Here is a 15128-nt window from a genome sequence, read left to right as displayed (position 1 = left end):
GTTCATGATCCAGACAACACTACAGTCCTACCACTAGTCTCTGCAGTGCAGTGAATATTAATTAGCCATGTGGCTGGCCGCTGAGGAGGAGGGGAGACCTCCTCCTCCAACATTACTGAGCATGTGCAAGCAGTCTAACGCTGCTTAGCCCAGTATAACGTACAGCATGCAGCACTTTGTTTAAACATGCTGCGTTACTATGTAACGCAACGTGGGCACTGTGAACAGCACAATTGATTTTACAGTGCTGTGAGTTAGGCTGCGTTACTGGCTGCTGTAAGGTGGGACTTTAACGTCCCACTGTGAAACCAGCCTAAAAGGAAAAATCCATAGCCTTCTCAGTTTAGGTTCCCTTTAAAAGTCCCTCGCCACAGCTACGCTCTCAGCAAGTTGCCCGGGGTCCCCTCCGTAACAACCATCGACCCAGGGAGGTTGGCTGGTAAATCTATTTTATATTATTTTCCCTGATGTTTCCTTAGTTTAAACCACCAACAAGCAAACATATACTCAAAAAAATAATTTGATAGAACTTTTTCACCTACTTTTTGGTACTTGCAAATTGTTAAAAAGTTATTTTAAAGAGAAGATGAAAAGTTATCTCCTAAGAGAAAACTTTAATTGCATATATGGGCTTATGTCCATTGTGTTGTGGTGCACAATAAAATGGCATGCAAACACGATGCAATTATATTTCACACTGGTAGCTTTGCTGACTATATGCTGCACCACATGTGTTGTATCGCATTGAAAACGTGTGATCCTATCCTATCGCATTGTGATCCTATTTCTGTGGATTTGCACTGCAAGGATCTAGCATAATTCGCCTAACTGGAAAAAAAAAAACTCGACTCCCTGTTCCATGCTTGCTGGGTAGATTTCTGGATCACATGACTGATTGTTCCAAAGCCAAAGGGACTTAGTGGCTGGACCAAACATGAACACATATTCAGCTTACTAACAAGCACACATCTAGGAAACTAATCTAGAGCTTTAAAAATAAATATGGCAGCCTCCATATCTTTCTTTAAATTAAAGTGGGTGGAGCACACGTGCCTATCAGAGACCCCTTATAAAGGTACTGACTGAATTGAGAGTAGGTGGGACAGGCAGCAGAATTAGCAATGCCCGAGAAAGAGTTGCTGAAATTCGAAAAGGCACTATCTACAGGTAAAAAAGATGAGCTGACAACTTGCAGACTACATCAACTATGTAGCATGAGCCACACTAAAAAAAATCAAGGAAAAAAATATGCTTTTACAAGTATAAATAGTTATAACTGCAGTCTTTCAGCTGGTGTTATACCCGCACTTCTCCACTACGAGTCGCCCGTGCACTGCAGATGGGTAGGCGGAATAATAACACGCTGACACGACACTCGTATGAGGCAGAAGTGCAGGGAGGACGGCCTGAGGCACGAGTGATGTAGTCACGGGTTGCTGCGCCTGTCCTCCCCGCAAACACTTATTACTGTGGTGGTGGTGGTGGAGGAGGAGGAAGTCCCGGAAGGAGGTGCAGAGACAGACAGACAGGAGAGGAGGAGGGCACCGCAGCATCGGGGAGGAGTGTGCTGTGTTTGTTATTGTTACCTCTGATGACTCAGGAATGGGGCTTCCTTGCACGGGACCCGGATGACAGGGCGCTGAAGGCTGCTTTGTGCTGGTGGAGGGTACATACAGCTCACACTCTAACATGAGGAGGTGGACGAGTGACAGCGAGGAGGAGCAGGAGGATGAGAGCCCTCTGCTGGCAGAGCGTGGGGCGGCCCAGGGCAGCATCCAGCAATACCCTCCTGCTGCTAAAGGTAACGACTGACATAGCAGAGGCTATCTTTGTTGTCACTGGCTGTAATGTATGGGAGGGAGCAGACCTGCTCTGACTATTCATGTAATCACAGCTGGATGTGTGACTTTTTTCTTCCTGCCTCAGTATATATTGTATATGGAGGCACACATATGGGGATCCTTTTGTAATAAAGGTAAACCTGGTACTACAGCCCATGTTAGTTCCAAGCATATAAGAAAATATGCCCTGTGGGGAAAAGTCATTTTTCTTGTGTTACACAATGGGAATAAAGTGCTTGAATAGAAAAGAGCTACACATGAAACATATATTTGCTACACTGACGCTTACGTTCAATGCATATATGTGTGTATAGCTACTTTCATACTAGGGCATTCGGTGGAAACCGTATACTTTTTTTATGTAATGTATGCGTTGCATTTTCACTTTTTCCCGCAGGTGATATTTTCACTCCTTATCAATAAAATACCTTTTTGATAAACCAGCAAGCAAGAAAATACTCCGAATAATTTTGACAATACTTTTTCAATTATAGAGTGCTAAAATGTATTTTAAGCAGAAGATAAAACTGTATCACCTTGGAGAAAAAGTGAATTACATTTTCTCTTTTATTGTGCTGCGATCCTGCTTCTTGCAGAATGTGCAGCACAACCCCCAATATGAAAGTGGTAATTTTGTGTCCATTGTGATCCAGGTGCAGATGGGTGCCATCCCTGAAATCAATAGCTATACATTCACTGCTTGATTACTTTGTACCACAACGCACAGGGCCCACGTGAAAGCACTGTCTCTTGATTGGCTACTGTTACAATACAATGTAGTGGGTGTACAGTGAATCAATGCAAATTGTGCTATTCTCGCAAATGAGTGTAACTACCATTTTACAAAAGGAAACATTTACTTAAAAGGAACTCTGGTTGTGAGTCATATGGAGGCTGCCATATTTATTTCCTTTTTAACAGTACTGACAGTCCTGCTGATCTTTCTGGCCAGTAGTGTCTGAATCACACACCTGAAACAATCATGCAGCCAATCTTGTCAGACACTTCTGATCTGCATGCTGGTTCAGGGTTATGGCTATATTAGAGACAGTAGATCAGCAGGACAGCCATGCGGTGTTTAAAAGGAAATGAATATGTCACTCTATGTAGTCCTCTCACCCCAGTTTCCCTTTAGCATACTTCAACTAAAATCTGCATCCTGAAGTAAAAGGCATGCTGACTACAGTATATTTCCTATGTTAATACTTTTCCACAGCTGTTAAGTTAAGTTATGCTACACTAATGATTTTTTGTATGTCCTCTTTCTATGTGAATGCCCCAAACCATGGGTAGATCACATAATGCTGCTCAGAGTTCTGGGTAAACACATTGAAGGGGGGTAAATTGGCTAATTTATACCATGGACCCCTCATCATACTTTGACTACCATTGTCGGAACTCGTGGTGTGGGGAGAGTACATTCTAGAAGTACATGAGGAGTCCCAGGGACTCCAACCACCTCCTAGAGACCTCAGACTTTAAAGAGGAACTCCAAATTCAGACCCCAACCCTACTGGTTCCTGAAATATGGTATAGAGATAAAGCCAAAATAGAAGTGTTTGACTTGGATAAGTGTTATATCTGAAGGAAGAAAAACTCTCTGCGTTCCAGCATAAGACCCTTATCCCAACTTTAAAATGTTGTGGGAGTGTAGTGGTTTGGGCCTGTTTTGCTGCATCAGAGCCTGGACAGCTAGGTAATTATTGATAGATCAATGAATGTAGAATGCCACAAATCTAAAGGGGCCCATACACTGGTTGATTTCAGCGATCGATCAGAAATCGATTCTATCAATTTTGATCTGTCTGACAGGATGGAAAATGTAGGTCGATTGATGGCCCACAGAGTTGCATTGAATCCAATGGTCCAATAATGCATTTTGATCGATTTCCTGGAAATCTGTTCCTAGTGTGTGACACACATCAGATTCCTGTCAGATTTGACTTGACAGGCATCTGACAGCAATCTGATGGTCAAATCTGCTGCAAATCTATAAGTGTTTGGCCACCTTAAAGGAAAAGGTCAAGGCCGCTATTCATAAACTGTATCTGATTAACCTCCTTGGCGGTATGCAGTTTCAGAGGCTGCGTCCGCGGGAGGGATTTCTTTAAATAAAGTGTTTGCTTTAGGTAGCACTTCGCTAGCTAACCATGTGCCGCAAGCCCCGCCACACCTCTCTAATCCCCCCCCCCCCCCCGATCGCCGCCGGCAATATTTACTCCTCCGCGATCCCGCGAGAGCCGCAGCTTCACTCGTCGCTATGGTGACGATCGGACATGACGTCATGCACAGTTCCGATCCTCCCCATAGCGAAGCCTGGAGCTGATTGGGAGGCTGCGCCATCGCGGGATCCCTGGGGGGGGGGGTACGTATTACGGCGGCAATCGGGGGTGAGCGGAGGGACTTGGGGGATATAGTTAGCTAGCCAAGTGATAGCTTAAACATATAGAGCAAATTTTATTTAAAAAAATAAATAAAAAAAAAATCCTCCCGGGGCCATGTGATCATGCAGCAAGCCAATGGTTATTAGCACACAAGTTGCTCTTCCAAAGAATGGGGGGTTTGCACCAAACACTGACAGCAGGATTCACTTACTATTAAAGCGGAATATAACCCTGCATTTCAACTTTGCTCTAAAACATTATTTACAGCATATTATATGCAAAAAGCATTTTTTTGTTTACTAGACCAGCATTGGAAGGGTTAAACACAGAGGTTTTAAGTTCCGTGGAGAGATATGCAGACCTTCAGATAGTTACATTCTATTTAGTTATATGTATATATTTAGAAATGTTACACACTCTTTGGCTGTCCTCCAACTCCTTCTCAGTGAGAGAGATAAGTCACATTCAACACTTAAGGTGCGTACACACATGCGACTATAGTCGTTTGTAACGATCGTTCCCCGATCTTTACCAACGACGATCGTTACAAAAAACGAACCACCGACTATTAAGGCAAACGATGAACGAGCCAAATCGCTACAAAAGAAAGTTCTGTCTCAGCGGATTTTAACCAACGACGATCGTCTGCAAAAGTAGTACATCGTTGGAAACGATCGTTCGTACTAGGCTTGACATGCGCATTTCACAATTTCTCCGTGAAACTTCTCATTTTTATGCGCAGGCGCAATAGTTGCTTTACGTGATGTAACGTTCGTTCTAACGATCAGATCGTTACACACCTTTTTAAAACTAACTTTACTTAGGTCGTTCTTTCATCAATTAAAAGTTTGTTCGTCGTTCTCAACGAGCGATCGTTGTCGCATGTGTGTACGTAGCATAAGATACATTTATGTAAACAAAATGTATCTATCTCAAGTTCGGATGCATCTGCAAAAATCTCCAGGAACTTTAAAGCCCTGTGTAACCTTTCCAATGCTGGTCTAGTAAAAAAAAAAATGCTGGTTGCATATAATATACTGTAAATAATGTTTTAGAGCAAAGTTGAAATGCAGGGTTATATTCCGCTTTAATACAGAGATAGTATGTTGTGGAATAATTTAAAAAAAATTTTTTTTAAAGGACTCACAATTTTTCAAATTCCGCTGTAGCAATATGGCAACCCTTATGCAACGGACAACAAAAAAGTGAATGAAAGTTTAAAGCCGCAAACGACCCATCGTTTGGACGTAAAATTTAAAGTTTGTACGGTCCGTCGTTCAGCTGATAAGATTGGATTTGAATGATCTGCCAAGCGGATCGCTCAAGTCCAGTCTTAGCAGCTGAGTGACGGACTGTACACGCCCGATTTGATGTCCAAACGACGGGTCGTTTGCGAAAATCCAACGTGTATGTACCTTTAGTTAATGGCTTGCTTTAAAAGAAAGATCGGAGGGGAAGTTCTACTTAACCGGGGCTTCCTCCAGCCCCCAGCAGCCGATCTGTCCCTCGCCGCAGCTCCGCCCCCAGCCGATGTCAGCATCAGTAACGGAAGGGACAATGGAGCTGTGGCACGGGGCATATTGGTTGCTAGAGGCTCCTACACATAATATTCGCATATTTAACTGCTTATCAGCTGTTTCTGTTTATTTGCTGGGTGTTTCAAATGCAATAAATTTGTAGGCTTTGTGTACATTTGTTAGCAGTCGGCAATTTTATTGATCCGAGGGAACACATGTTGAAGGAAACCTGATATGGTTAATAGTGGTGTATTTATACTAGCCTGAAGCCAAGACCGGATTTATAGTTTTTGTGCCCCTAGGCCAAGTATGTTGTGGCTTCGCTTTCATGTGCTATTCCATGTACAGCCCCCTCTTCCCTGCCTTTCATCCATGTACTGTAGCCCCTCTCTTTCATTAATAGCTCCCTTGGGCATCAGTTTCCCTATTTCATGTGTAGCTCCCCAATATCGGCCTACTTTTTTATATGTAGCAACACCTCTTCAGATTCCTCCTTGACCTTTCCAGAAATCCAGCCCTGCCTTGGACTTTCTTCAGCCCCGTGTATGTATGTATGTATGTATGTATGTATGTATGTATGTATATATGTGTGTGTGTGTGTGTGTGTGTGTGTGTGTGTGTTCCGCTGTCCTCCCAGGCTGCTCCAGTCTCACTCTTCTCCACATGCTCGGCCAGGCGGTCACAGAACTGGGAGCATTCTGCCCCTGCGCAGGTGCATAACCCTCCTGAATGCGGCTGTGCATGTGCAGAAGAGTACAACTGACCAGATTACTTGTGGTGATAACAAGAAAAGAGTGGCCTTAGAGCCCACAGACCACATGGGGCTGGAACAAGCCCCAGGTAAGTATAAATACACCACTATTCCCATCTCGGGTACACTTTAATACATTGTCACAATCCTCAATCCAGAACAGAAAGTGGTCTGCTCAATCCTAAAACACAGAAATGTAACTGTGAAGGAACCTGTCTGTTTTTTGTATCGTATGTGATCTTTTTTTTTCAAGCAGCATCCATAAATAGAAAGTAGTGGACAGCGTTACAGGCATGCACTGGGAAGGTGTTGCTGGAGAGGAGGCATGCAAGTGTCCAACATTGACGGTGGTTTCATGCATGCACATCTGCACCTTCAGTGTTAGGGAGTCTTGCCTTGAAATCTGAATATGTACTGACCCTAGCCAGGATTTGAACATTGGTGATCCGTGTCAAAGGCAGTGTGCTTAACCAGTACACTATCCAGCCACAGGTGTGACATGCAAACACAAGGAATCCAGCGCAGTAGATTTGGGTGCAGCCGGCGCCACCATAGACCGTAATAGAAATTATGGCTATAGCGGCGCACAGTGAGTAACTTCAGCGCTGTCAGAAGACTGAGCTGAAGTTACTTTTAAAACACTGTAATTCTTCCACCAGCAATAGCTGGAAGCTATGCTATGGAAAATATGCTATGGAAAACTTATATGCGATTCTGCCTAGTGTGTTCCTACCCTGAATAGGACAGTGCTGCGTACAGACAAAAAAAAATCTTGCATATAACTCAGTACTGCGCAACACATAAGTGGGAATCTCACAGTGCCGACTATGTACTTATGATGTTGCTTTGCTGAAATGCACACAGCAATGTGTAGTGTTAACAAGCACTCACCTACACAATCTAAAGTATTCAAAATCTGCTGCCTCTCACACTACATGGATGTGGTTTAAAAGGGCCAATCAAAATTGGATGTGTTTGTAAATGCCCATACACACGTCGGATTTTTGCGAACGACCCGTCGTTTGAACGTTCCGTCGTTCGCACGTCAAATCCGGCGTGTGTACAGACTATCACTCGGGTGATAAGACCGACGGAACGTTCAAACGACGGGTCGTTCGCAAAAATCCAACGTGTGTATGGGCCTTTACCCTTACAATAGCTCTGGACTGATGTGTATAAATAACAAACGCACTGCAACATTTCTTAATCCCCAGCCAAATGGCCTGGACAATCCGGTTTCAGCCTTACCCTGAATCTGTGTTTGATGAAGTTTACCATGTAAGCCGCCAGTAGGGCGAGGGCAGTCATGAGGGAAGATCTGAGACAAACACACTGCAGTGTGAAACTTTCCACAGATTTAATCCTTGTGATGCCATTATCCTTTGATGTCAATGATGTTGCTGTTTTATGTTTTTATGGATATTTTTCTTAAAGGGAACCTTAACTGAACGGGGGGTAAAGAGTTTCACTTACCTGGGGCTATTACCAGCCCCCTGTAGCAGTCCTGTGCCCTCGGAGCCACTCTGGAATCCTCCGGTCCCCTGCTGTCACTTAGTTTCGTTTTTGACCACTCACCAGTTGGCCGGCCGCCATGCGTATTATAGGACGCATTCCCTACTGCGCTGTTGCGGACCACAACGCGTACAAAAATACGCGTTTGCCGCATTCCGTACGAGTAGATATGTGTCAACGCGTATCTTTGTACGCGTTGCGGTCCGCAACAGCGCTAATTGCAGTAGGGAATGCGTCCAATAATACGCATGGCGGCCGACTGGTGAGTCGTCAAAAATGAAAGTAAATGACAACTGGGGACTGGAGGATTCCAGAGCGGCTCCAAGGGCACAGGACTGCTGCAGGGGGCTGGTAGTAGCCCCAGGTTATTGAGACTCTTAACCCCCCCCCCCCCCCTGTTCAGTTAAGGTGCCCTTTAAAGCAGAACTACAGTTGAGATATTAGTGTATACACTGAATACTCACTCACTGTAGCATAACATATACAGCATTGCAAAGGTCCTTTTTTCTCTTAGTTTTCCAACTTTTCTCTTTTTATTGTAGTAAAAATGGTAATGGTACAGGAAATTGCATCAAATTGTAGAGGACAGATGCAAAAAAAATTTCAACATATAGACCAAAATCAAAGTAACAAGTATGCATTGATGAAATACATAGAAACATGTGCTGATCATATTTAAAGGATACCACAACTGACATGTGGCATAATGAGATAGACATGGGTATGTACAGTGCCTAGCACACAAATAACTATGCTGTGTTCCTTTTTTTCTTTCTCTGCCTGAAAGAGTTAAATATCAGGTATGTAAGTGGCTGACTCAGTCCTGACTCAGACAGGAAGTGACTACAGTGTGACCCTCACTGGTAAGAATTTCCCCCTTTTTTATCTCTTTATTGCTCTCAGAAGCCATTTTCTTCTAGGAGAGTGTTTTATAGTTGGAATTTCTTATCAGTGAAGGTCACACTGTAGTCACTTCCTGTCTGAGTCAGGACTGAGTCAGCCACTTACATACCTGATATTTACCTCTTTCAGACAGAGAAAGAAAAAAAGGAACACAGCATAGTTATTTGTGTGCTAGGCACTGTGCATACCCATGTCTATCTCATTATGCCACATGTCAGTTGTGGTATCCTTTAACATATAGAACATTCAAAGGCTTCTACAGTAGCACAACATTCAGTAATGAGAACATGGGCATGTGGGACATACAGTAATAGTCACAGAACATAAACCATGGTTGATATCAATGAGGACATGACAGTGTACAGTGGTAGCATGTCCTCTATAGTGATCCAAGGAAGCCATGGTGTTTGAAAGTCAGATCTGTCTATAATTTTGGCATTAATATTTTCTGAAATTGTGGTGCAGTCCATTTAATGGGAAGTGACAACACTAGATCTCCAGTTAGTAGCTATATTAGTTGCTGCATTTCCAGTTGCACAAGTCTATGCTCAGTGCTTAAGCCCCATACACACCCTCAACAGCGGTCTTTTATGCAGCACAATTGTTGAACAACTTTTGTTGTGAAACAATTTGAAACAGCTAAAAAAAAAAGTATTTTGCTATTGTTCAAAAAGCTGATAAGATGGCAATCCAACTGTTGGATTGACTTCTTATCAGCTTTTTGAACAATAGCAAAATACTTTTTTTTTTTTTTTTTTTTCTTCACTATTTGTTTAGTGTACATCTGCCATACGATGTGGTTGTATTGACCGTAACGAGGCTCTGTAATTTAAACTAATTACATAATGAACCCAGCCAAGAAAGCCAATAACTGATGCTGCTAAGGATTTAGCGTGTGTGTGTATAGCATCCCCAATGCATTGGCGAGCTATCAACCTGGCGAAATGACGCTCCTCATGCGCCGCTCCATTAGTCCTCTTCCACTGGATAGCAAAACAATGAAGCTTAATAGCAAGTCAGTTGCCTGGCAGACTTCTGCTGCTTAAACCCCAGGACCAATACAGAGCTAATACTGGGGTAGAGGGAGGGCCTCTACATCCCCAATTGCTACGCCACTGGCATTAGATGTAAGAGCTTGGTCAGAACAATTTGGAATATTGTTAGTACTAAAGGCAGATTGATAATTGAAAAGGTATCAGCATAGACAAAAAGTATATGGAAGCTAATTTGGCAGTAAAGCAACACCGCTTTTTGTTTGAGTAAAATTGTAGAACTGCTGTTTTTATATGCATGAAAAGGCAGTCCAACACTGTTCTACTCGTCCACCTCTCTTGAGTGATTATCCTGGCACACAATGCGGAATTCCAGGATGGAGACAGGGCATGTCGGTGTTATTCTGGTGATTTGGCAAATTCTTGATTGTATATCGGTGATGCGTTGACCCTTCCACTAGGGAACAGGATTTTACTTAGATGCGGATTCTAAATGACCAATAATTCAACAATTCACCAATAATGATCCAAGGGGGTCGCCCTGGACTTAGCCGCCTAGTGCCCACCAGGTCGCAAACTGGGATCACCTCACAAGTGGTGGAGAGTAAGGGGCAGTTGGCAGGCAGTAGGAAAGACAAGTTGTTAAACAATATGGTATCTGCGGCAGACAAGAATACTCATTAATTACCTGATGACCGCCTAACGCCGATGGGCGCGGCAGCCCCAGGACCGCCTAACGCCAATTGGCATCAAGTCCTGGGGCTGCAGTTTCCCAGGGAACGGCCGCACGCATGCGCGATTGTTTCCTGCCACTTCACGGAACGGAGTTCTGTGATTAGCCTGCTAGTTGCCGATCGTGGCTAGCAGGCTGTTTGTAAATGAAAGGGGAAAGAAATCCCCCTTGTTTACATCCGGAACAGGACGGTGTCTATGCGAGGACGGCGATCCCCGGCCAATCAGAGGCCGGGGATCGCCAATCTCATACAGCGCTGCCGGATGCCGATGAGAGGCGGAACAGGACGGATCGCTGTCCAGTTCCATAAAGTTCACGGAGGAGGGAGGGAGAGCCTCATAGAGGCTTAGAAAACCAAAAACCGGCCACAGCGATCGGACACCTCAGGCGGCATGTCCCCTTAGGGACAATAGGGACAATAAAAGGAGGTGAGTCCGATTGCTGGGCTGTGCAGGAGGCTGAAAAGCCTGCACAGACCAGCTTAACAAAAAAGAGCCTGGTCGTTAGGGGGGTTAACACTGCGGTCGTCAAGTGGTTAAGCAATCTGAGGTCAGGGCAGACAGGCTTGAGTGGGAAAACAGTCCAAGATAGAGGCAGATGGCAGACAGAGGAATCCAATACATGAGCCAAGAGTCAGAGCAGGTGGCAATCAATCAAGTTGAGTAAACAGCCAGATTCAAAACCAAGGAGATCAAGAAAAGGCAGGTGAACCAGGTTGATAAAAGGCAGACAGAACAAGTACGGGGTAGGCCAGAGGTACGGTTAGGTGTAACCACTAGTTGTGGGAACAAACAGCACTGAGCAATGCCTGAAAGAGCTCTTTTATACTGTTTTGGTGCAAAACTTCCCCCCCCCCCCCCCCCAGCATCAAACAGTGGTGCATGGAAAGGATGGGACCCCAGGACAGCAAGGACATGTTGGTATTATTGCCAGCATCCCGGTGTGACAAAAGTATGCAGGTTACTGCATACTGATTAGGATAAAGGCAACTTAGTATGTTGTATCATGACCTGTCAAATAAGTGGTAGACTGTTTACTACATTGTAATGTTGACTATTCTTGTGTTCTGTGATTTTCAGGGAATGGTACATTATGAGTGATTGGAATATAGTAGTATAAAGTCCTTTTGATTTGTCTGATGTGCAGAACACGATGGGTTTAGTATACGTGCATTGTGTGAAGTAATAGGCAGTGAATCATACTCCTGCCGATGGTATGGATTTTCAAGTTTAGGACACCATCCCAGTTCTATGGCTGAACTTGTTAGTCCAGCAGGGCATACAGTTCACAATAGTTTGCCTTTGACTAGTGTAGCATATGTGCATACATAAACAATGTGTGATTTCTTGGGGTTTGGGAAGCTCTGTGCATGCCGGTTTTGTCTGGTTTCTGTTCCTGTGTCCTTATTGAAGTATTCCCATAGATACATACTTGCATGATTGGCTCAAAAATGGAGCTTGTATTGTACTTGTGAAGAGGGGAAAGAAGCATTCTAAGATGGCAAGAAAATGAGAGGGCATGTGTACATATGTATTCACAGCCTTTGCCATGAAGCTCAAAATTGAACTCCAATGCATCCTGTTTTGCCTAGTGCACACCAGAGCGGTTCGGCTGCAGTTTGCGATCCGCTTGCGGGTGCGGATCCGCTAGGGTAATGTATTTCAATGGGCTGGTGCACACCAGAGCGGGAGGCGTTTTGCAGAAACGCATACTCCCGGGCTGCTGCAGATTTTGGATTGTGGATGCGTTTCTGCCTCAATGTTAAGTATAGGAAAAACGCAAACCGCTCTGAAAAACGGCACTTCAGAGCGGTTTGCCAGGTGTTTTTTGTTACAGTAGCTGTTCAGTAACAGCTTTACTGTAACAATACAGGAAATCTACTACACCAAAACCGCTACACAAAACCGCAAAACGCTAGCTGAAACGCTGCAGAAAAATAAGAAAAAGCGTTTCAAAATCTGCTAGCGGTTTTTGGTGTGCACTAGGCCTTTCTCCTGATCATCCTTGCTGTTTCTGCAGCTTAATTGGGAGTCCACCTGTGGTGAATGCAGTTGTTTGGACATGATTTGGAAAGGCACACACCTGTCTATAGAAGATCCTGCAGTTAAGAGTTCATCCACCAGTCAGGCCTGTATGGTAGAGTGGTCAGACGGAAGCCACTCCTTAGTACAAGGCAAAGGCAGTCTGTTGGAAGTTTAACAAAAGACACCTGAAGGACTCGGACCATGAGAAACAAAATTCTCTGGTCTGATGAGGAGGAAACCAAGCACTGCTCATCACCAGGCCAATACCTTCCCTACAGCAAAACATGGTGGTTGCAGCATCATGCTGTGGGGATGTTTTTTTTTTTTTTTAGTGGCAGAAACTGGGAGACTAGTCAGGATAAAGGGAAAGGGGACTGCTGCAATGTGCATAGACATCCTGGATGAAAACCTGCTTTAGAGCGCTCTTGTTCTCAGACTGGGGTGACAGTTCATCTTTCAGCAGGACAATGACCCTAAGCACACAGCCAAGATATCAAAGGAGTTGCTTCAGGACAACTCTGAATGTCCTTAGTGGCCCAGACTTCAATCTGATTGAACAACTCTGGAGAGATCTTAAAATGGCTGTGCATCAACTCTTCCCATCCAACCTGATGAAGCTTGAGAGGTGCTGCAAAGAGGAATGGGCTAAACTGCCTAAGGATAGGTGTGCCAAGCGTGTGAAATCCTTTTCAAAAATACTTGAGGCTGTTATTTCTGCTAAAGGTGCATCGAAAAATGTATAGAGCAAAGGCTGTGAATACTTATGTACATGTGATTTCTCAGTTTTTTATTTTATTTTTAATAAATTTGCCAAGACCAAGTAAACTTTCTTTTCTGTGTGTGTGTAGAATTCTGGAGGGAAAAATACATTTAATCTATCTTGGAATAACAGCAAAAACTCGGTATACAGAGGTGCCAGAGTAGAGTAAAACGTTTTAAAAACCGCTTAAAAGGAGAGGGGGATGTTAAGGTGGACTCACCTCCCTCTTACAAAAAAAGAAAACTCACTTGAGTCTCAATAAAATAGAATTGTCAAGTAATTTATTCAACTCCACAAATGCAACGCGTTTCGCGGGCGTGACCCCGCTTCTTCAGGCAAAAATGGGAGCACAACTCAGTGGGTCAAGCAATAAGTTTGAGCGCCTCTCCTTTTAAGCGGTTTTTAAAACGTTTTACTCTACTCTGGCGCCTCTGTATACCGAGTTTTTGCTGATCTTCTAGTCCACCCTGGGTGGAGGGGTGCATCCCCATCTACTATCTACAGAGAGCGACTTCTTAACCTGAGTGGGGTCAGGTCCTAATGCTCCCCACCTGCATTTAAAGTGGTTGCCTATTGGTAACCCGTGTTTGTGAGTGTGTATGTATATGTGTATATGTATGTATATGTATGTATATATGTATATATATGTATATATATATATATATATATATATATATATATATATATATATATATATATATATATATATATATATATATATATATATATATATATATATATATATATATATATATATATATATATATATATATATATATATATATATATATATATATTATACATAAAATTGTATTGAACTCTTCATTTTACCTGACAATACTGCACCATATTGGGCTCTCGATTCTCTTCTTGTTTTTAAGCTATCTTGGAATAAGGCTGTAACATAACAATATGGGCAAAGTGATCTGCTGTGAATAGCGGATACACTGTATATGTCCTCAGAAAGACATACAGTGAATTCTTCAATCTTGTGGTTAGACTGTTGTCATTATCTTAGGAAAATAAACTGATCGCAAAGCACTTGTCACATGATTGATGAAGAAAAAACCCACAGATCCAGACCCATCACTTCAAGTTGGGACATTTCTAAATAAGTTATGAGGCCCGGAACCCACTACAAATCGCTAGCTTTAATAGCAATCGCAGCGTTTTGTAATCGATTTCATGATCGATTTTGGTAGCGTTTTTTAAAATGGTGTCCATTTTTTATTTGCTAGCGATTGTGTAGCGAATAGTGTTTTTATTTCTGATTGGTCCTTTCAATGTAATTTTTTTGCAGTCATTTTACAACGCTAGCAAAATCACTCTGTGTAGGTTTTGATGAGCGATTACGCCAGCTTTTATATACTTTACATTGCAGAAATGCTAAACAGGGAAAAAAGGCTGCATGTTTTGCGATTTGGTATTCGCAATCGCTCCAGTGGAATTTGGCCCATCCATTAACATTAGCTGAGCGTTTCGGGAAATAACTCTAGTAGGTTCCAGCCCTAAGAGGGGGTGCTAAAGGGGGTGTGGCCAAAAAAAAGAGAAAACTCAGTTAACCCTTTGCATACTGACAATGCAAATGCTGTATTCCTAATCAATGATCCAGGAACCACTTCAGCTAAGTTAAAAGCTGGGGTCTTTGTTATAAAATAATTCTCTTTTTGATGTAAAAGAATGCTTGCGTGTGATTCCTATGCATGTTACA

General features: G+C 43.1%; 1 protein-coding gene across 1 annotated transcript in view; it reads left to right on the top strand.

The window, feature by feature from the left end:
• Nucleotides 1–1370: 1370 nt before the first annotated feature.
• Nucleotides 1371–15128, top strand: part of SLC17A5 (solute carrier family 17 member 5) — a 62570-nt gene continuing 48812 nt past the window's right edge. Inside the window, exon 1 of the mRNA XM_068281492.1 lies at nt 1371–1801. Coding sequence (XP_068137593.1) covers nt 1690–1801 — 112 coding nt within the window. The 5' untranslated portion in view covers nt 1371–1689. The remainder of the gene's footprint in view (nt 1802–15128) is intronic.

Source organism: Hyperolius riggenbachi, chromosome 4, assembly GCF_040937935.1.
Source record: "Hyperolius riggenbachi isolate aHypRig1 chromosome 4, aHypRig1.pri, whole genome shotgun sequence".
Classification (NCBI taxonomy): Eukaryota; Metazoa; Chordata; class Amphibia; order Anura; family Hyperoliidae; genus Hyperolius; species Hyperolius riggenbachi.
This window is presented reverse-complemented; position numbering and strand designations above follow the sequence as displayed.